This window comes from Sphaeramia orbicularis, chromosome 8 (genome assembly GCF_902148855.1).
Source record: "Sphaeramia orbicularis chromosome 8, fSphaOr1.1, whole genome shotgun sequence".
Lineage (NCBI taxonomy): Eukaryota > Metazoa > Chordata > Actinopteri > Kurtiformes > Apogonidae > Sphaeramia > Sphaeramia orbicularis.
In genome coordinates, this window is record NC_043964.1 from 3,856,275 (window position 1) to 3,879,839 (window position 23,565).

A 23,565-nucleotide genomic window follows, 5' to 3' on the forward strand; every position below is an offset into this window, starting at 1 on the left:
TCATTGATACTGATCACAATCAATATTATATTATATATTTTTCAAGTTTAAAGGCTGAACATTTGCAAATAATTCAAATAATAATAAAAAAAAAAAATCAGAAGTAAACTTAAATGAATCAACATACCATTGTATTACTTTGCATGTGCTGGCAATGCAAACAATAGTTATTGATAATATTTATTGTGTTATAGAATCATAATATGAAAATTACCATTATTGTTTCATCAACCAGCCCTACAAGATAATATAGCAAAATGTTAACAAGACGTAAATTTCTTTGTTATTAATAAACCAATCTCCAAAGACTGAATTCTTCTTTAACTCTAAATGCTTTATAAACTGACATTTTTTGTGCTTCTTTAAGTACATCCAGATTAGTGCATCAGACAAATATGACTCAGAAACTGTAGGGGGAGCTCCACAGAGAAAAATGCTACAAAAACAGCAAAGAATCAAAATGGTAAAATCTTACACAGTTCCACTTTAACAGCAGGTCCTGCCTTTCTGTATGTTTGGTCTCTGTACGTCCATGGAGCTGCTTCGGGTTTGCATTGCAGTAGATGAGGTATTTTAAAAGATCTAGTGTGTGATATTTAAGGCTGGGGTGTCCAACTCATTTTAGTTCAGGGGTCCACATACAACCCAATATGATCTGAAGTGGGCCGGACCAGTAAAATAATAACATAATAACCTAAAAATAATAAAAACCACAAATTTTATTGTTTCAGTGCAAAATACGAAAATTCAATTATGAAAGTTTTAACATTTACAAACTATTCTTTCATAAAAATGCGAATAACCTGAAAAACTTGACATTTCTTAAGAAAAATAAGTGCAATTTTAACAATATTATGCCTCAACTTATCATTCATATATGTGCATTACAGATCAGATCTACAAAAGGCACAAAACATTTAGCAGCAGGGATTATATTTTTAAAATTGCACTTAATTTAGACCAGACCTTTAAGAGTCTTTGGGATTATCCAGGGGGAACGTGTCGACCCATTTCTGCGTGCGAGCTCGGCACTGGTCCCAGTCGTACAGGGGCCGGTACTGGAAGTGGCGCTGGGCTTTGTCTGTTCCGACCGTGAACGAGGTACAAGCCACGGCCAGAGTGCAACGGTTCAGCAGAGGCGTGTAGTTGTAGAAGGGGCTGAGGATGAAGCGGAGGATGTCGTTGAGCACGGCCAGGAACCAGAGCACCAGCATGGGTATGCGGACCCGTCTGAAGTTGAACGTGGACAGGAACTGCATGTTGAACTCCTCGTAGCTCTTGTACGGCGAGTCGTCGTAGCAGAAGAACGCCTCGCCTCCGACCGTCTGAGGGCGCTCTCTCAGGGCCCGGGCTGCGAGTACATGCATCCACGCAACGTTACCTGGCAACACAAACCAGAAAGTGTCATCAGACTGGGTAATGGGAAAGATTCTGTAAACCTTTATAGTGACTGGCTATAAAAATGGACAGTTTGGGCTTTTTTTTTTAACACTGTTTGCCTGTTTGCAGTGTTGGTATAGTATAGTATAGTATAGTATAGTATAGTATAGTATAGTATAGTATAGTTCAGAGGAGAACTAACAGATATTCAAAATCTTTTATTCCTTCAGCTATCACACTTTTAAACTCTGACAGCAGCTATTTTAGTCATTTTATATCAGATTTTTATTTTATTTTATTCTATTTTGTTTTTATGTTAGCAGAACCAATAGGGTCTTTTAGTCTGCATTAGTATTTATTGATTATTTATTGTTGATTATTTAAATGCATTATTCGTAGTTGCTTTCAATGATCTTGTATTTGTGCACTGATTTATTTCTTTATGTTTGTCACATTGCACTTTGGATGTGGGCTGATGTCTGTGGTAAGCTGCAAATGAATTGCCCGTATGGGATAAAGTTTTCTGAATCTGAGCATATGAGTAAAAGTACTAGTTCCATTACAATTACTCCTGGTGGCACGTAAGAAAGCAATTACAAGAAGATGGTTAAGCCTGATTCTGCCTACCTTAGAGGACTGGATTGGAATTATTCTACAGATATACAGGACGGAAAAATTCACCTATCAATTTAGAATCCAAAAGGACAAATTTGACCAAATTTGGAAAAACTGGATTTTATTCATAGCCCCCACAAGAGCAGACTTTATTTGATGTCACTGGCAATATTTTTTCTTTGTAACATTCTTATTTAATTTCTGACTGGTTATCGATGATTATTTCTATGACACCGGAGAAGGATGACCCCCCCCCCCCCCCACACACACCGGGATTTCTATTAACAGTTCTGTATATGTTGTTCAATCTTTAATTTAATTAAGTTGTATCAGAGTGTTTTTTTAAGTGAGTATATGTTTATTCTGGGCAAACCAGATCATCCTTTGGAGGATAATGTATATCCATTGTGGTTACCTGGGTGTAATTGCTGTTAAATTTAAGATATTTTAAGATATTGAAGGAGAATGGTCACTACAGGGTCGAACGAACTTTGTCCCATGATTTGAGGCTTTTTATTTTTAGGACTCGTTTGCCTTATGAGCTGGTGAAGTGCATCTCCTGGACTCAACAAAAACTGGAATGACACTTGTCTCTTTTTTACCAATGTCGATCTGCTGGTGAATTTACCCGTTCATTCCACATAAAGATACAATAAAAAAAAAAAAGTACTAGTTCCATTCCACCCCGTTGACTGTGATCTGTGAATTATAGTTTTACCTGCATAGACTTGTCCATGCTCCACATTTTCAGGGACCCCCCCGATAATCAGGCCCCCCCTTTGTGCGCTCTGTTTGTAGAACTCCATCATCAGCTCGTGTCCTTCGCCGTAGATCCCAGTCGGCCTCAGGGAACATGTGTGCAAAGACTGTCCCCCTTTGACCTGGACAGGAGACAAGACCCAGGAGGCAGGGTTGGGAATCACATGGACCAACAGAAAGAATACATAAAGTGTAGACGTTTGTGGATTTGGATTCCAAATAGAAGGCGTGACTCCCCCAAGAAAGGCCACAAGGGAAGGATGTGGTATGTAATGGCAAATTTGCACAAGAAATACCTCCTAGTGTTTGACTGCAGTGTGGAGTGTGTTAAAGCAACAAACCAGTCTGACAAACAGCCTCAGTCTGAGATCATGTAGAACACAATCTGATGTTCTGCATTATAATACTGTCGTATTTTAAAAGTACTCCATTCAGTCATAAGCATTAAGGCTGCAACTAACAAATGTTCCGATTAGGGCTGAACGAAACGATTGGAAAAAACTGGCAATGCGATTTTTTTTTAACCCTGCGATATGAAAAAATACTGAGGAGGGTATAATAGCTGTGTGGTGCCCACGTAATTGGTCAAACAAATTAGCTGTTACCTCTCGTGGCAACAGGTGCAAGACACTATCAGCACATGTTTCAATATCATCATTCTTGTAGCCGATATAATTTCTGATAACTGACATTGCTTTTCTTTTTGGCACCAAGTCTTCATTCATGGTCATTTTCTCTTGGTCGTTGCTATTTTTCAATGTTGTTACCAGTGACTCACTCCACGTGGAGGGGCGTGGTCTGCTTCAGCAAACTGATTAAGAATGATTGTGATTGGTGGATCGCTGCGCATAGTGTGTGTCAGGTACCCAGGATGAAATTAGATGAGGACACGTTGAGTTCATTTGCCTCCTACATTGCAGTAGCTGACTGTGACTATTTCGTACACGTACATTGCAATGAAGATCAAACGAGATATTGTGCAGCTCTAGTTCAGATTCAGAACACTTTATTTATCCCCAAGGGTCAATTCAGTTTGCAGACATGGTCTCAGCAAAAGGTCAGGACATTAGACACACATTTCACATAGATCGACCAATGTACAGGACAGAACATCAGCTGAAGGATCCAGCCATGAAGTGCAGCAGTTTCACCATCAGTGACAAAGTGCAACAGTAACAATAAACAGATAAAATAGAATTTAGAACCCAAAAACCAAACACATGTAAATGAACAGTGTATACTTCACACTAAGCACCGTCATTTGCATTTAAAAGCCTAATAGGACCTACAACTAACGACTGGCTATAAATTGTGAATGAAATATTTGAGATGGAGGTTCTGACCCACAGACTGAGGACTCAAGATAAATGATAAATGGGAGAAATGGACAATTTTCATTTCAACATCACATTACTAAAACCAGTTGTTAGTTACAAAGGTTTTTTTATGGTCAGTGTATCCCAAATGTCCCTCATGTTTGTACTGTACAGAAATCAAACAATCAAAATAAAGTTAAAAAAAAGCCTGATAGCAGAAAGAATAAATGAATTGGCAAATATGTTTGTTTTCCTGCTGGGAGTGAGATAGCGCCTCCCGGAGGGCATCAAGGCAAACCACTCTTTAAGCACATGATCTGAATGAGCAATAATGCTCTTTGTTTTGTGGAGCACCTGCCTGCTCCACAGACAGCGTAAATTTAGAATCTGCACACTCATGATCCTGGCACAAGTTTGGACAACGCTGGACAAACTGTTTTCGTTTTTCACTGACATCCCATAAAACCAACACATAAAAGAAAAGGTTAAAAGACTCTCAATAAAAGAACAACAAAAAAACACATTAAAAGGATTTAGATCCATTAAAAGAGTTCCATTTCCGCAGCAGGTAGAGATGTTGTTGACCTTTTTTTGCAGTAACCTCAGTGTTTTTATCAAATTTGAGATCTGAGTCAAATATTGTGACCAAGTATCTGTAGTTTCCACAATTTCCACCTTTTCTCCGTTGATGATACTGACATCACGCTTTGAAGGTTTTTTCCTGAAGTCAATTATCATTTCTTTAGTTTTTGAGATCCAGATATTTGTCTCCACACCATGTGACAAAATCAGACAGGACTCTGCTATGCCCTGATTCAGAGTCCTGTAGAAGAGGTGACAGAACACCGTCATCTGAGAACTGGACCAGATACCTGCCCCCCTGGCTGAGTCTGCAGGTGTCTGTATACATAATGGACAGCAGGGGTGAGAGGACACAGCCCTGGGGCGAACCAGTGCTGGAGATGACACAGTCAGACATTTGGCCATTCACTAAAACCTGTTAAACCCTGTCTGTTAAAAAATCTAAAAGCCACAATAAAATCGGCTCTGAGAGGTGAAAATAAGATGCTAGACGTTCAATTAAAATGTGTGGTTATTCAAAATGACTGGTTGACAAGAAGACTTCAAGTGTGTTTAAACTGAACTGAATACTACTGAACTAAATATCCACTAAACAGCTCTTTAAATGTAATTAAACTGTAAAAGCAGAACATCCTACCCCTGTATCCAGCCAAATGGAGTCACCTATTTACAAGAGTACTGGACCATGGCCATGTCATGTCAACCCCAGATGAACATGGCCAAGCAGACCCACACCTGGGTGAGCTAAACCCTGGGCCTCAGTCTTCATCATCACTAGCTGGGCTAACACCGCCACTGCTATCCAGGACATGACATGTTGAATTTAATGTTATGTTATGTTAGTTTGTTTGTTGACAATAAGCAAAAAAAAAAAAAAAAGAGTCCTATTTGTTTGTGAATGTCTGATGCTACTTTTGAGACAAAAAAAATGATAATATTTGAGATTGTGTAAGGATGCCTGAAAATTTTTTCCACAACTGTGTGATTAGTGAAACTAAACCTTGCTTGTGTTGAGTAAAATAGAAGTTTATGTGCCTTAAGCCATACAGCATGAATATACTCTTATTATAGCAATAAAAAGCGCAGTTATACTTGACTTATTTTGAGTGAGTGAGTGGGTGAGTGAGTGAGTGAGTCCTTTGGTTTTGCTGTTGAATGAATCAGAGGTTCAGATGTAATTCTATTGTAAATGAATGTGGGTCATTTTGACCCACCTATGGAAGCTTAAGGTAGTAAAACAAAAACTACAATTTCATAAAATCTATAACAGGTAAGTTAAACATTTAGATGGCATGATGTCAGTGACATGTTTTTTCAGGAATACCTGGAATATGAAATAATAACTTTTCAATACAAAGATATTGCAATAAAAAACCTCACCAGGTCACTTTGACCCACTTATGCATCTGTGGGTTAATGATGCTTCATACTGACGCTGTATCAAAAAGCATAAGAAACTTTTTCTTATTTTCAAAACTCCACATCTGCATCTTTTATTACCTGCATCATTATGGTTTCATAGTTTTCATATCAATAGTCTGTTTTTGTTTTTTAGATGCATTTGGTGATGCATAAACTTTACTCAACAGTGCAAATATGCTTTTAATAAACCTCCCAGAGTTTGTCAGTTTGTCAGCACTTTTCAGAATATCTTTGAGTTTGCAACAATGAAATCCTTGTCCAGTGTGTCCAGTATTACCTTGGTTCCATTGGCTTCCAGCACCAGTTTCTCTGCCTTGGCCTTACTCTTAGGATAGGGCATAGTATGTTTCACGAGGTAGGGGGAGTCTTCATTACCCCTGCACAGAAACAATGACAGAAGGATTTAGAGGAAAGTTCTCTTCTTCACCCTGCCACATTTATGAGAGGAATGTGATGAAAGGAATTTAACTGGACAGAAAAAAACCCACAGCTGACAGAGAGAGAAGCAGAGGTGGAGAGAGTCCGAAAAGTCAGTAAGTGAAGTTGAAAGTGTCTCCTTTCAGACTTGGGTTCTTTCATGTCTGTTGCGGCGAGTTTAAGGCACCGCAAAATGCTCCGTTCCTGCCCCTCAGCGGGACGGCGAGTATTCACCTGTGAGCGCAGCGGAGCGCGTGCACGCTTGTGAGCGCAGCAGAGCTGCTCCGTTGTGAGCGAGCCTCCACAGGTGAATAAGATCTGTGATCACACTGTGATCAGGTTGGTCGGCTGTGCATGCATCAGGGGCAGACGGGACAAACTTTTTATGAGAAGAGCAAGTAAAGAAAAAGAAAGAAACAAAGAAACAGTACAAGAAAAAAGGACTCCAGAATGACTGCCGGTAAGCGTCTGTGATTTTAAATTTCCAGATGCTGATGAATCTTATTTTATTTGCTGAGTGGGTCACCTGTTTAATTTAATTTAATTTAATCGGACAAATAATATTTAAAATTTCTGTCTGTTAAAAAGCAATCTGTGGCCAGTTATTGTAAGATTTTGTCATGATTTGTGAATTATACTGTTAAAATATTTTAGTTAAAAAACACTCACTTAAAAATGATGCACTGTTGGAAAAAATATGTTAAATTGATTTGTTAAATGAGCTAATTTGTTGATCATTCAAAAATGTTATATATATATATATATATATATATATATATATATATATATATACATACATACATACATACACACACATATATATATATATATATATATATATATATATATATATATGTGTGTGTGTGTGTGTGTGTGTGTGTGTGTGTATGTATGTGTATATGTATATGAGTAAATCTCTGTATGACAAGTTTGCTAAATCTAAGTTATTTGGGCCACTACTGAGATGGTTACATTTATGTTAATTGAAACCTTATTGATTTATTTTAGGTTTTGATATTCAATAGTACTTGCTTTGCTCCATTATAAGCCTGATCATTTTTCTGATTTGTCTGTCTTTTTTTTTTTTTTTTTAAATTTTGCAAGGTTTTTCACCTGTGCCTTTGTGAAATAAAGAACACATTAAGTGCACTGAGTGAAGTCCTCCGTCTGTTTGTGGAGTCCCTTCCCTTTCAAGTGTGGGAAAGCTTGTACCTCAGCAACACTTGACAATGTCTGTTCACATTTATCGGACACAAGCTGACACACTTCAGCCTAAACATCTAAAAGGTCATTCTCCTCCTGTGACTTCATGTTTGGACGTGGACAGAGGTGAACTTTATTCACAAAGACAGTTACACATTCACAAACAAGCACGAACACTAACACAACTGGAAGTGGATGATCACGGACACTAGACATTCATTTCATCGGTTCATTAGGCAGTGAGCCGTGCACCAGAGGTCATGTTAACCGAAAATATTCTCTCATTGACAGATTTTTTTAGAAGATGACGGAAAATTCTGAAGGCCGTTTGTCATTTTGACAGATTTAAATACTGAGGGTAATCTACCAAAGAACGTTTTCACACAACACTGTGAACAGAACCTGCTCACAGGATCACTGGTCTGTCTGTCCCATAACAGCATCCTACCTGTAGAACCCTACAGAGCCTCTATAGAACCCTACAGCGTCTGTGTAGAACCCTACAGCGTCTGTATAGAACCCTACAGCGTCTGTATAGAACCCTACAGCGTCTGTATAGAACCCTACAGCGTCTGTGTAGAACCCTACAGCGTCTGTATAGAACCCTACAGCGTCTGTGTAGAACCCTACAGCGTCTGTATAGAACCCTACAGCGTCTGTATAGAACCCTAGCCAAAATTAGATGCTACTTTGTTAGCGCAAAATGTCAAGACAGCTGAGTCTCCTTAATTATTTTTAAAAGCCCAGTAAATGTGATGGCATTGATAAACGTGGTGAAAAAAGAGGGACTGATGCAGTGGAGGATGAAGGACAAGTAATAGTGATAACAATTATCAGCCGGCAGGAACTACAGTTACTGCATCATTAAGATGTTTTTGAACATTAAATACTACTAAATATGTCTCATTAAAAATTAAATTTGAAGTGACAGATAATATTGTGATATCCTCCTGAGACCCCGCAATGCATTTTTGTCCTCTGCAGTGGACAAGAGTTTCACAGCTTTACTTTAAAAAATAAATAAATAAAAGTCCACTGAAAAGGACATTATACATATATATATATAAAATATTTAAAATGTATCTGAAAAAACTGTGGCATCATGCTGTTTCCAATTAAGGCAATTATTTAATGTAAAATGGCAAAAATGTTTACTCACTGGGTCTCAGGAGGTTATGATGGAATTCTTAGGACCCTGTCCGTCAAAATGATGGACAATAAAAATGTCTGGTGCAACCTCTGCCATGCATCCAGTATTTGCATGGTTATGTGATGACGAGCCTGTATGACTCTATCATTAACTGTATCGCTCATTCCGAGGTACAGGCATTTAGCGTAAAGAGCCCACGTGGATCCACCTTTCGGTCCTGCCAGGAATTGAACCCCCACCCTCCCACACTAAATATGTATAAGGTGGAGGAAAGAACATTTAAACAGCATTTGTTGCATAATTACCTTTCACCATATTTTAATTCATGTGTCCTGAGATGACATTAGACTTGTGTATGGCAGAAAATGAACCTCGTCATACAGGTGTTTGTCTGATCACAGGTGTTTTCAGACAGGTAGGGGTACACCGTCTTTTATTAAGTAAATTTGAGAAGTTTAACTGTATCAGTATGTGTTGTGGCTTGTCATTGAGAGGTGATCATGGGGCCTGAAGACAAGCTAGTTGAGAGCCACTGATGTAAACCTCAGTCAACACATGGACTTGGAGACCGGATCACACACAGTTCCATAATAAAGAGTTACCGTATAAAGGGATCTCCATTCATGTTTGGGCCGATCACGCTTGTGCTGCTGGTGTAGACCAGGCTCTGGATGCTGTTCTCCACACATGCATTGATCACATTTTCTGTTCCTGAGCAGCAAAGAGAAATAAGATAATTGTTTAAGAAAAGAAGGAGACTTTACAACTGAATTTATGAATTGAAAGTAAGCTTTCAATAAGCTGAAAATTCTTTTTCCACCGTGAAAACCACTGTAGTAGATAAAGGTCATGAATTTAAGACACACAAGAAAAACAACAGGAAATTAATTCAAATGAAGCATGTGTTGGTGTAAAACCAAAGGATGACCAGTAACAGCTGACAAGACTATAACAATAAAAGAAAGACAAATGTAGGGTAAATATATAAGCCAAGGAAATTATGAATATGAGTAGAGTATTAGTAAAACTACACATAAACAGTTCAATTGATATTTTAATCAGGGTTTCTGCAGGTATCAGCAAATCTAATTTAATGCCTATTAATGCCCTTTTTAATGCCACTTTAGACAAATTTATTGCCCATGTCCAACTGCAGATACAGTTTTATATACAATTTTATGACAGTTTACCGTCGACAGGCTTTAACCAGGTTCTGAATAGTTCCTCCTCCAACCACTTCTGCTGAAACTTGCATTTTCCCATTTTTATGACAATAGCCAATTTAAGGGTTCCGCCTGTCAATCATCGCACTATACTTCCAATCAAAGTTATTAAATGTTTATATAATCAAAATAAATCGAGAATAACAATGTTTTTTTCCATCAAGTGTGTGTAATTTTTTAATGCCTCTGTACATTGAATTTAATGCTTTTTAATGTCATTTAAGGTCTATTTAATGACTTTTAATGCTTTTTAATGACCAGCAGAAACCCTTTTAAGGCTCAGCAACATGAAGCTTAAATATTAACGTGGTTGGTCTTTGACGAAGAGGTCAATAGTAGAGGATTGTACCTGGTCCAGTTTAGCAGAGGATGCAGGATATGAGCTGGATCTGTTTGAGGAATTAAATGATTGGTTTACACTTTAACTATTTCAACTCTGAAACAGCTTCTGAAGCTGGACTTAGGAGGAAGACGCGTCCACAAAGAGAAAAAAAAATAGAGCTGAAATAAATATGCGTCTGGTTTTACTGTAGAGAATCTATACCATCTGTGATTTAATGAACATCTACGGATGATGAGTAAATAAAATCAAGGCACAAAATGGTGAATTAGTGGTTCCCAACTTTTTTTTGGCTCATGACCCCATTTTAACGTCACAAATTTCTGGCGACCCCAGACATTCAAAACAGAGACTTTTTTTTGCTAAAATTCATTTGTTTTTGATCATGTAATAGTTTGCTATATTATGTCGCAAATAAATGTTAATTTTAGACGACATTTACCCTACATAATGTATATTATTATGGATGGAGGCAGAAAAGCCAGGTGTAGATTACTGCACAAAGGGAGAATTTGATTTTCCTCAGTCAAGATATGAACAGTCAGTCCAGTTTGGATTTACAAGGCTGACAATTAATACTGAACAAACAAGAACTCAAACTATGAATTATGAAAGAGCTGCAGCATCTTAAAGTGTAGTGGGTTTTTTTTGTTTTTTTTCAATTACTGGAAGTTTCTGTGCAGGTCATCCAGCATCTCCATTTGTCCAAAATCTATGTGGAAAAGTAATGCGATATGGATAAAGTGGGAGTAAGTGATTAAACACAGAGACATTAAGTAAATACCTTTCAGATCTGCAGATGGAAAAAACCATATCTAATTCTCATAACACTATTACACAATGGGAAGAGCCTTTGTCAGTGAATCAGGAATCTGAATCAAACTGAAACTTAACTCTTTTGTGATCGCTTCAAAACAAAACATTTCAAGTCCCATAGTCAGGCTCAGCTCTTGTCAGTTCGGAAAAAGGTCACTGGTATTCCTGTTCTTTAGTATCAGCCCACAGCCGACTGTCCGCTGACACTTAACAAAGGTTTTTTGTCTGTTTCCTGAATCATCACATGCTCAGACACTGAACCTAATCTGACCAGACAGGAACACAAACCCTGTACAGGGTGAGTCAGAAAAAACGCTCTTTTCATTTAAAGAAATTGTACCACTGAAATGGAAATGCTTATTTTTCTTTTGATTATACAGTCATATTGATGTGGTCATTGAGCATGTCTGGCGATTGAATCATTGATTTATGGCATAGCATAACAGAGGGAATGTCCATTGTTTATTGTGCACCGAAATATCTGCCTACACAGTTTATGCCACCGTGAATGAAATTGAAATTGTCAACCATTACAGCATGTTTACTCACCATCAAAATGTTTTGTCTCAACGAAGTCGTCCGGCACGAACTTCAACCTGGCTACCATTGAGATTGATGCAAATCTGTGCTCGTTGTCGCATCTCTAACACAGCTCTTCTCGCCATTCGTGTTCGTCGTAGGGCTTGGATTTCAGCCGTGATGCGATTTCGGAGTTCCTGAAGAGTTTGTGGAACAGTCATGTAGGCCTATGTCCTGAGTGTGAAAGCAAAGCCCCGACTCCTGTAACTGTTGTCAATTTCAAGTTTGTTCACTGTGGCATACATTGTGTTGGCAGGTATTTCAGTGCCCAATAAACAATGGACCTTCTCTCTCTTATGCAATGCAATAAATCTATGACTACATCACCAGACATGCTCAATAACCACATCAATATGACTGTATGGTCAAAAGGAAAATCGGTGTTTCCGTTTTAGCAGTACAATTTCTTTAAATGGAAAGAGCGTTTTTTCTGACTCACCCTGTAGATTCAGACCATCACCTACCGGGTGGATGAGCATCAACGTTAAACCAGCCAAATAAAACACTGATTTGGGAATAACATTATCACATCATCCTCCGTCAAAGTTAGATTAACCCATAAAGACCAAATATCCACCATCGACCAAAAGCATCTACTGATTGAAACTGTTTAAGAACTTGTATGTCTGTCTATGTGATAGGAAAATTCTAAGACACAAGACAGAGTCGCTGGATTCCGGAATCAGAAGACTTTACTTGCGGCAGGACTTAAGTACATACAACAAGATGCAGTAGTTGACCAAATTACACAGGAAGTTTAAACTCTATAGGAAACAAAGGGTGTTCCAACCATTGGTCCAGGTGTAGGTATGCACCAATACCACTTTTTTCCAGACCGAGTACAAGTACTTATATTTGAGTACTTGCCGATACCGAGTACCGATACTAGTCCTTAATAATCCCATTCCAGTTCTTAGTCCCTTTTGTACATGTGCTTTATTGTCGCTGTCATTAGTCTGACTGGAACAAAGTGCTGCTACTGACATTTAATGTGTTGGAATGAGCATTTGTCGATTAATCCACCAGGGGGCGCCGCTCTGAATTAACCATACTGGACAAATACCACGAAGAAGAGGAAAGTTTTTGGAGAAGAAGAAAGTCAGTAATAACAAACTTGGAGATGACAGAGGTAAAACTAATGTGATACTAATGTTGCAGCGTTTTCTCTAGTAAGGTTTAAAAGCTTAGTTTCAGCAGGAAGAGAAAAGAGAAATGAGCCAGAAGTTTGGTTTTCACTTCCGCTGGTGGCGGTCTGCACCGCTCCGTACCTCCATAGTATTATAAGTAGGATGGAAACTGGCCCAGCCCTGGGTAGCTGTCCTAAATGTGTCAGTGGTTTTTCTCTAACTCACACAGTGGCTCTTTGAACAGATCCTCTACCTCCACAGTTCCGCTGGTATTCTCTGTCTGGGTACGCATCTGCCAGCACCTGGAAAACAGATGGAATGTACGCAGAGACAGATAGAACGCTGCGTCCATATCTGTCTGTGTCTTTAACATTGCTTGCAGTCAGCGTTACTTTTATCACCGTCATTTATTTGGTTAAATCTCCACACACATTATTCCTCCTCCTCGTACCTGCTGCACTGAACTGGGAATGTCACACAGCCATAAGTGGTATTGGTGCATTTGTATTGGATTACTTTTATGAGTACGAATACGAGTACACACACTGAGTATCGGAGCCGATGCCCGATACTGGTATCGGATCGATGCGTCCCTATCCAGGTGTCCAAACATAATGATGGATGATAATGTTGATCAGGGTCATCATTGGTTCATGTATCAAAACATAGTGATGTATGAGTGTGGTGACTGAGCTTGCTCTCCCCTGCTCTGACACAGGGTAACCTCCATATAGTGAAAAAAAAAAAACATCTCAGATGAGGAGAGTTACAGATAAACCAGAGAGGGAGAGACACTCTGGGTGTTAATATTTCAAGAGTTGTCACCCTGACCCATCCATGACCCACACCTCGGTCACCACAACATTCTTACTGAGAACAGTCTAATATTGGATTTCTCGAACACTGTGTCAGGGTCATCTATCTTTAGTTTGAGTCTTTTGAGTTTGACTGAGAAGAGAGAGCTGCAGAAAAAAGATGGATTTACTCAAGGGGTGTCAAAATTAACACTATAACGCAGAGTAATCCATCAGCATGATTAATCTGATTAAAAATTTTAATGCAATTAACCTATCAGTAGCGCAGAATGACTCTGAACGTCTCTGCCAACACATTTGGGTCAGTTTGTCCAAGTCGAGTTACTGTCGCGCATGAACAAATGGTCATTTGATCCGGTAGTGACAGGCAGCAGAACCAACCCATAAAGATGGAAGGTTCTAAACAGCACGTTGACCCTCTGGATGGAAATATGAGTAGAAAAAAACCAAGACAGAACAGTTGTTACCTCCGCCAAGGAGGTTATGTTTTTGTTGGCGTTGGTTTGTCTGTCTGTCTGTCTGTCTGTGTGCAAGATAACTCAAAAAGTTATGGACAGATTTGGATGAAAATTTCAGGAAATGTTGATACTGGCACAAGGAACAAATGATTAAATTTTGGTGGTGATCGGGGGTGGGGGCCACTGATCTGCCTTGGCGGAGGCCTGAGCTCACTGAGTGCTTCTAGTTTTAAGTTGTTTTGTTGAAACCGTTGAGGATGTTTACTAAACTCATTAATTGCATAGATATTCAATCTTTTTTTGAGTCTGTTTGTTCATGCAAAATGAAAGACGATTAATATAGATTAAAAATGAATGATATTTAATCACAATTAATTGAAAGTAATCCACAGCAACCCTGTGATTAATCTGATCAAAAATTTTAATCATTTGACACCATTAATTTAGTCACATTCTAGTGTTTTTTTTCTCATGGATTTCAGCTCCTGCAACTTTAAAGACTGATCTAACCAGACCATAAAACTTTTAACTCACAACCAAAACTGATGTTTTCTCTTAGAGCTGCCTCTGAATGATAAAAAAAAAGTCTTTTAAGTAGCGTTTACCATCATGTGACAAACAAAGTGACCGCAAAGTCCATAAAAAGAGGATTAAACCCTTCACATCCAGATGACTAACCTGTAACTCTTTAAATATAATGAGAAACTCCAGACTTCATTCGACTTTTACTGCACTGTCAGTGACACATGGCCTTGAAACTGACGTACAGGGACACAGGAGGAGGAGAAGGGCTGGATTTCCTCTGTGTCTGTGTTAAATCCACTGGAAAACATTCACTCACCACCATCCCTACTTCCTCCCCACCCCACATTTCCACATAACTACTCATTCCTGGATGGATGCCCCTCCTTGGATGGCTCACCTGAGACGTTGACTGAGTAGATGAGGGATTCTGGGATTCTGTGCCAGACGTCCACTAGGCTGGCAGTGTGGATGACCACATCAACTCCACGGGAAACCTCCAACACGCTGCTGTAGTCGGAGATGTCTCCTTGAATGACCACCACCTTTGTCCGATCTGAGAGAGAAACAGGAACGTGGAGTTAAAAAAACAGGATCATTGTCCCTGTATGTCAGCGTCATGTTCTATCTGAATCAAACCCCAGTTGAATTTGTGAGGTTGTCAGGTTCTATCTCTATGTTCCAGTCCTGTGGTCTGGATGCAGGAGATCAATCTCCCAATAGAAGTGGGTGGAACTTTCACTGGAGGAGAACTTTACCAATTCAATCAAAGTCCATATATGACTTCTATCAGTGATTAATAGGAACTGAATTGATATCTGTAACCATTTAAATATTATAAACCATCAAAATACAGACCATTACAAGAAAAGGCATATTTGAAAAATGATCACTGCATCACTAATGTATGGCATGGAACACACCTCCATACAATACCTGGACGGACCTGTCCATAGATACGCTACAACAGTGGCAAACATACGGCCTGTGGGCCAAAACTGGCCTGCCAAAGGTGCTAAATTGGCCCATAGAATGAATTTGGAAGGAGTTAAAGACAAGCAAAGAATACACACAAAAGGAAGTTGATGTGTTAAAATCTGAAAACTCTTAAGCAATCAGAACGTGGCAATTCATTGCAGTCAGATGTTTTCAGAGTGTGTGATAGTCTGTTAGCTGTGACTGACAAGATGGAGTATCTGGAGGGACAGTCCAGGTGAAATAATCTGGTTTTTGAGGGAATTGTGGAGTCATCTGGTGAAACCTGGGCAGAGACAGAAGAAAAGGTAAAAAAGGTTTTAGCTGAAAACCTTCAGATGCACCAGGGGATAGAGGTGGAACAGGCCCACCGCATAGGCAAGCCTGGAGGGGACAGACCCAGGCCCACTGTGGTGACATTTTTTTTTAGATATAAGGACAGAGCTGCCATTCTCCAACGCACCAAGAGACTAAAGGGAACAAAAATTTACATCAATGAGGACTTTACTGATGCGGTGAAAAGCAAAAGGAAAGAGCTGATGCCGGAATTGCGAGCTGCAAGACAAAAAGGAGACATTGTCTACCTTCATCATGACAGACTAGTTATTCATCCACGCAGTACCACGCCAAAATAACATAGACAAATGCAATGCAGACACTCACTTTTCTTTATGGCAACAGGAACAATTTATACACATACTGGACTCAATCATTTACTACAAAACATCACAGAGTATGATGAACTGCAGTTAAAAAACTTCCAGTACAATGAGCATCATTCACATAATCCTGAAAATGACATTGATCCAGATAACTTTTTCTCTGACATCAGTGAAAGCTGTAACTACTATACTCAAGAACAATTTAACAGCAGTATCAACATGGACAACGGTTTACCAATAATCCATTTTAACAGCAGAAGCCTTTATGCCAACTTTCATAATATCAAATACTTTTTAAGTCAATTCAAATGTCCTTTCAATATGATAGCTATATCAGAAACCTGGTTAAATAGCAGTAGGGGTATGGATTTTTGAATTGAAGGTTATGAGATGGTTTACATTTTTAGACAAAACAAGAATGGGGGTGGTGGTGTTTTGTTCGTAGACAGGAATCTTGATTTTCAGGTAGTGGAAAACAGTGGTGGATAATGTATTAGAATGTGTCACTATAGAAATATTTATGGAGAAAAAGAAAAATGTCATTGTGAGTTGTATATACAGAGCACCAAGTTCTAATATTGACCTGTTTAAAGACTGGATGGAGGAACATCTTTCAAAAGCAAATCAAAAAGTTATGTTTATTTGCGGTGACTAACATCAATTTGCTCAATCCAAATCAACTGACAGAAGAATTTATAAATACAATGTACAGTTATAATTTGTTTCCAAAAATCACCAGACCCAGCAGGATCACATCTCACTGTGCAACATTAATCGAAAATATATGGACAAATGTCATAGACAATATCACAGTGAGTGGATTATTAATAAATGACATCAGTGACCACTTGCCATTCTTTACTATCTACAAGAACAATTACAGAAACACTAAGATAGACAATGGATATTACTACAGACAGAGGAATCTTTGGACAAATTAAAAAATGATTTACAAGCATTTGACTGGGAACCAATTTATAAAGAGAAACATGTAGATAAGGCTTATGGTAGTTTTCTAAGAATATTTAAGGTTTTATATGATAAACATTGTCCAATCAAACAATATAGTAGAAGAGGAAAACATGAAGAGAATCAATGGATCACAAAGGGGTTAAAAAATGCATGTAAAAAGAAAAATACACTATATAGAGAGTTTATAAAATACAGAACTAAGGAGGCGGAAAATAAATACAAGAAATACAAAAATAAATGAACTAATATTATGAGAATATGTAAGAAGGAATACTATAATAAAATACTAGAAAATAATAAAAATAATATTAAAGGCATATGGAATGTATTAGATAGTATTATTAGAAATGCGCCTAGTAAAGAGAACTATCCAAATTATTTCATTGAAAATAATTTCAATATCAGTAATAGGGACCTGGTGGTGACATGTTTAATGAGTTCTTTGTTAATGTTGGACTAAACTTGGCAGATAAAATTCCTGCCTCAGCATCAGATCTGAGTAATGTAGTATCAACAGATCAAAATCCAAATTCAATGTTTCTCAAAGCTACTGATGAAAAAGAAATAATAGAAATTGTGAATAAATGTAAAAATAAAACATCAACTGGTTGTGAAGATATTGACATGATAGTTGTGAAAAGGCTCATTCTAGGCATTTCCAAACCGTTAACTTACATCTTTAATTTATCATTCCAAACCGGGACATTTCCAAGTTGAATGAAAATGGCTAAAGTCATACCGTTATACAAGAGCGGCGACAGACACCACTTCACAAACTACAGGCCTATTTCTCTTCTCCCACAATTCTCCAAAATCCTCAAAAAAGTCTTGAATGACTGATTAGACACATTCATAGAAAAATGCAAATTACTTTCAGACAGTCAATATGGATTCAGAACCAACCGATCAACATCACTAGCATTAACTGAACTCACTGAAGAAATCACAAATTCCATAGACAATAAAAAATTCACAGTTGGCGATTTCATTGATTTAAAAAAAAGCTTTTGATACCATAAATTATGACATTTTAATCAATAAACTAAAACCATATGGAATCAGGGGAGTGGTGCTGGATTGGGTTAGAAGCTATTTGGAGAATAGGAAACAGTTTGTGATGAAAGGAGACTGTCGTTCTGAGTGTTTGGGTATTGTGTGTGGTGTCCCCCAGGGGTCAGTGTTAGGACCTAAATTGTTTTGAATATATATTAATGATATATGTAAAGTGTCTGAACAAATTAAATTTGTCTTATTTGCTGACGACACAAATATTCTGGGAACCGGTGAGGATTTGCAGCAACTTTTGGACATAATCACTTCAGAGCTAAATAAATTTAAGTTATGGTTTGACAAAAATAAGTTGTCAATAAATTTGTGTAAAACAAAATTCATGATTTTTGGCAAATGTAAAACCAGTAATGAGGTAAAGGTACAAATAGAGGGCGTAGACATAGAAAGAGTGAATCAAAACAAGTTTCTGGGAGTGATAATTGATGATAAAATTTGCTGGAAACGTCACATGAAACATGTACAAAACAAACTATCCAGAAGCATCTCAGTCCTGGCCAGAGCAAAGGGGATATTAGATCAAAAATCCCTTCAGATTTTGTATAATTCATTGATCTTACCCTATTTAAGTGACTGTTTGGAGGTATGGGGAACTACATATACAAGTTCATTACAAAGACTTTTTCTACTGCAAAAAAGAGCAATAAGAATTGTTCACAATGTTGGTTTTTGTGAACACACAAATCCACTATTTTTACAATTTAAAACTGTAAAACTCATTGACCTTGTGGAATTCAAAACTATTCAAATAATGTATAAAGCAAATAATAACTGACTGCCGGCCAATATTCAACAAATGTTTTGTGAAAGAGAAGGAGGCTATGATTTAAGGGGAAAGCTAAATTTAAAGATTCATAAAGTACGCACTACGTTAAAAAGTTTCTGTATCACCATCTGTGGAGTAAAATTGTGGAACAAACTGTGTGCGGAGATAAAACAAATATCAAACATAATTCAGTTTAAAAAAAGATATTAAAAAAATGATTCTTGAGAGGTACAGTATTTAATAATGACAATAAGGACTGTTTGTTTATGGATGATGTACTGATAAATCTGCTGGAATTACTGAAGATAATGGTTGAATTGTTGAGTCTGTTTGTATGACTGTACTGCCATGATCACATTGTTGGGTGTAATTCAGTTACTGCATTATGTATTTGTTGTGGTTTGATGTTAAAATTAGGAAAATATTATTGTTTGACTCTTGTATCAAGTTAGTGATAAAGGTGTAAAAGCACTGAGGGGTAGGATTAAATAAGTTCATACTTCTTCCTACTCCTTTTTGACCATGCAAAATTCAGATTTGTATGTGCTTGGAGATAGATTCTGTCCATTTGAAAGTTTTATTTTTTTATTTTTATTTTGTTTTGTTTATTTTTTTTTTGCATGTTCAAAATAAATAAATAAATCAAAATCAAATCAAATCAAATCAAATCAAATCAAATCAACTTTTAAAAATTCTAGTTAGAGTTTTGTCGCAGTGTGCTTTGAGGTGAAGTGGAACTCCACGCAGCCACAGTAGCATTGAGTCAATGAAGCTGTCTGTGTTTGTTGCCACTGTGGCCATAAATGCGGCAGGTGGAGCTCCGCTTCCCACAATGCATGTTGCCACAAATTTCCGTAAATGCCCGGGTGACCTACCTGCTCTGTTTGTAAACTAATGGATTGTTCATGGTGGAGTACAATCCGAAATTGTTCACCATGAGGGGAGAGATTCAGTTGCGTAATCACAGAAAGACTTAAAGATTCGTGATATTTAGGATATGACTGGGGTTTTACAGATCTGATGAAAAATTGGTGACCAAAGTCATACACAGCTTTAAGAATACAGGGTGTAATCTGTAATTCAACCCTTATTTTGAATCAAACAACCAACAACAGTAAAGAGATTTGCAGACTTGGAACTGACTTCGACTCATGACAAAAAGAAGTCGGTATGTATGACACATTGCGAAACACCTGTCCTCAAGACTTGTGATTGGTCCGTGATAAAATAGATCAGGGATAATTCACAGCGAATGGAGCAGTTCCAGACTGTTTAATCAGTACTGAATACAGAGAACAGGATGGGTGTGCAACCTACAGTTTATTTACCAAAAGATTTACTTTGAACTTGTGTATTTCATTTTGCCTGTGATACAGCTATTGATGTTTTCAGATTACCTAGAAATTCTTTACTGATACACCTCAGTTCAGACATGGGGGACGGTTATAATGTTAACAGAAATTGCATTATTTATTTTATTTGTTTCATGCACGAGGTGAGGTAGACTTTGGAGTGTTCTGTCTCGAACTCTAGTAACAGTTTTCATGGCAGTCTTTTCATCCAAATATGGTCCAAACTGTCCTGTAAAGAAAAACAGACTGCAAATGCTGGACAACTGACACAAACAAACAGAGCAAGTTACTAACCTTTAAGCCTTTTTAGTATGAACTTCTCAAATTTCACCTTCTTATTGTTGGTCTTATCACACAGCAGTGGGCTTGGGCTTTTTTTTTTTTTTTTTTTTTTTTACACTATTTTCCTTGTCATTTTTTTATATTGTCATTTCCAGTGTTGTGGTGATTTTCCATTATTTATTTATTTTTACTGAGTTTTGAGCATGTAATTGCTTTTTGGTGTTCAACCAGGTGTCAAAAAGCAGCTGGACTGATTTAGAAAAACAGAACCCCACAACAAAAACTCCTCAGCCAAAATCCATATCCTTGTTGTTGTTCAGTGTGTTCCAGTTCATGTTCAACATCCTAAATCTCTTATTGATGTACATTCTGAGTGCCTTACTTAGTAAAAACCTGTCAAACTTCAATTCCTCTCTGTGCCTTTTTGTGTTATTCCACCTGTTTTGACCCTAAAACACACAGTAAAACAAAACCACTGAAGAAAAGGAACACAAGCACATACTCACAGCAGCTTTAATGAACCTGAAACAGATGCAGATTCACAGCAGCAACTGCACCTGGAATCCGGCCTCAGGGGTTACTACAGGTTGTACATTCTGGCCTTCCCTCCTATTTTTATTCTTAATTGTATAACTGATATGTGTATTTTACTTGAGTACTTTACAGAACGTAAAACCAAATTTCGTTGCACTCTACAATGGTATTTAAAGCCTATTCTATTATATTCTTTTTTTAACCTGAATAATTTGTCTTCTAGTTCTTGAAATGCAATGAAACACTGATGTCGAGGGATTAAGGTTGAAGTCAGAGGTTGAAATTGAATTAAATACAAACCAGCTACATATTAACTGGTCTGTGCAGTTCTGCAGGTTTTACCTGTCCCGGATCCTTCTAAACTTGAGTCTATGTGTTTGTCGAAGACCCGGACCTCCGTCAGCCCATCCTCCTTCTCCAGCAGAACCCGCAGGAGGTGTCTGCCTAGGGACCCGCAGCCCCCGGTGATCAGGTAGACCAGGTCCCGCCGGTGGTCAGACATATTCTGACAGACTCTGGAGCAGCGACCGGGTCCGTGATGTGGTCTGATCTGCCTCAATGAGGTCTCTGCCGGTCTACAGGCACTGACACAGGTGGACTAGAAAGAGGGCAGAGACCAGTGAAGGAGGAGCATCTGATTGGTCACAACATCCGCACAGATGTATGGCGTCTGCCCCACACTTCACAGACATTTTCGGCTTGTTTTCCTTCTTGGGTGTTACCATGGTAACGAACAGTCGGTTTGGTTCCGATCTACACAGGCGCAGAAATATGACAACAAAGTCATACAAAACATTAAGTTGTAAAACAACTGTGTGGAAACTGATAGTTTTTATTTATTATAATTCCACTTTCCATATGTTTTTGGAACTTAACTGCTGAATACTTGTGCTGCTAAAAAATCCATAAGAATATTTCAGCTCTTATCAAACTTTTTACCCTGTGAATGAATGGGAAAAGTTTTACTTTTAGTTAAACTTCAACCAACGTCAGTTTTTCAACTTCAGTAAAACTCTCGTTATTCAATTTCTCTTCAGTTTTTTGACATCTCTTACTTTATAGGTTTTTTGACATCTCTTACTTTATAGGGAGCTAGATGGATTGATTGTTGCAACCCTTGGCATCAATGAAATGGTGTAGAGTTCAACTGGTACAAATCTTTGTTTGATCATCGAACACCGTGAAACTAAAACACAAACATTTGTACATAAGTTACTGGGCAAAGTTTACTTAGGTTACATTTTCTTTAAAAGCACAGACATTATTACAATCAAACAAGACATATTATTCATAATTCAAAACATAATTTAATACACACATATTTCAAACAAAAGAACATGCCACTACAATTAACTACCACATACCTTGCTCCGCCTACCAAGGGCACAAACTCCTCATTCATCCAGTGAATAGCAAAAGGTAAGTGAACCAAACTGCGCTTTGACAAAAAAAAAAAAAAACATTCCACATGAATATCAAGCTTGATATTTGTTCAAAATAAAATGGCAAACAAATCAAACTCACATGTTCTTTCTGCTCACCTCACTTCTCTGTTCAGCACAATCCTGCTCTGCGTGGTGACCCAAATGCATGTGGCAACGCAGGTGTGTGGCAATTGTTACACCGAATTCTACTCCCTGCCGAAAACTGCATCGCCAGCAGCTGCCGAAAACAGCTCCCCCTTCCTAAAGCAGCCATAAAGAAGACAAAGTGCACCAAATTCACCCAGTCACACCAGAACAGCTCCAAATGTGAACTGCTAAAGTCATTTCACTCCTTTAGCTTCACAAGCTAATTCTGATGGGGGATGCAGTTTTCAGCAATACCCGCTGCGGAATTCTGTTCCCTGCTGAAAACTGCATCCCCAGCCGCAGGTGATGCAGTTTTCGGCATTATCTGTTTATATTGTTATATAAATTTGTGCGTTGTGTATCTAAGATTTAACTTTAGAAAGTTTTATATATCTTACAGTTGCACATTCTTTAATATTAAACAGACAAAAAACATAACTGCAATATTGTCCTCTTCATGGCTGACTTAGGAAGGGGGAGCAGTTTTCGGCAGGGAGTAGAATTCGGCACAACACCACATACCTTGCTCCGCCTACCAAGGGTGAAAACTCCTCATTCATCCAGTGAATAGCAATAGGTATGCGTGTTGTGCCAAATTCTACTTCCTGCCGAAAACTGCTCCCCCTTCCTAAGTCAGCCATGAAGAGGACAATATTGCA

At 38.1% G+C, this 23,565-nt stretch overlaps 1 protein-coding gene across 1 annotated transcript; it reads right to left on the minus strand.

Moving 5' to 3' along the window:
• Window positions 1–879: 879 nt before the first annotated feature.
• LOC115424058 (3 beta-hydroxysteroid dehydrogenase type 7-like) lies at window positions 880–21,997 on the minus strand. The gene is made up of 6 exons (XM_030141163.1): window positions 21,678–21,997; window positions 15,125–15,280; window positions 9,447–9,555; window positions 6,352–6,451; window positions 2,714–2,876; window positions 880–1,381 (listed from the first exon to the last, which is right to left on the minus strand). The coding sequence occupies exons 1-6, from the start codon at window positions 21,835–21,837 to the stop codon at window positions 969–971; spliced, it is 1,101 nt and encodes a 366-aa protein (XP_029997023.1). The 5' UTR covers window positions 21,838–21,997; the 3' UTR covers window positions 880–968.
• Between the last annotated feature and the right edge of the window lie 1,568 nt (window positions 21,998–23,565).

Coding starts and splice junctions, on each gene's coding strand:
- LOC115424058 (XM_030141163.1), bottom strand. CDS start 21,837: ATGTCTGACCACCGGCGGGACCTGGTCTACCTGATCACCGGGGGCTGC. Junction 15,281..21,677: donor TTTAGAAGGATCCGGGACAG/GTAAAACCTGCA, acceptor TTTCTCTCTCAG/ATCGGACAAAGGTGGTGGTC. Junction 6,452..9,446: donor AATGGAGATCCCTTTATACG/GTAACTCTTTAT, acceptor GTTTCTGTGCAG/GGGTAATGAAGACTCCCCCT.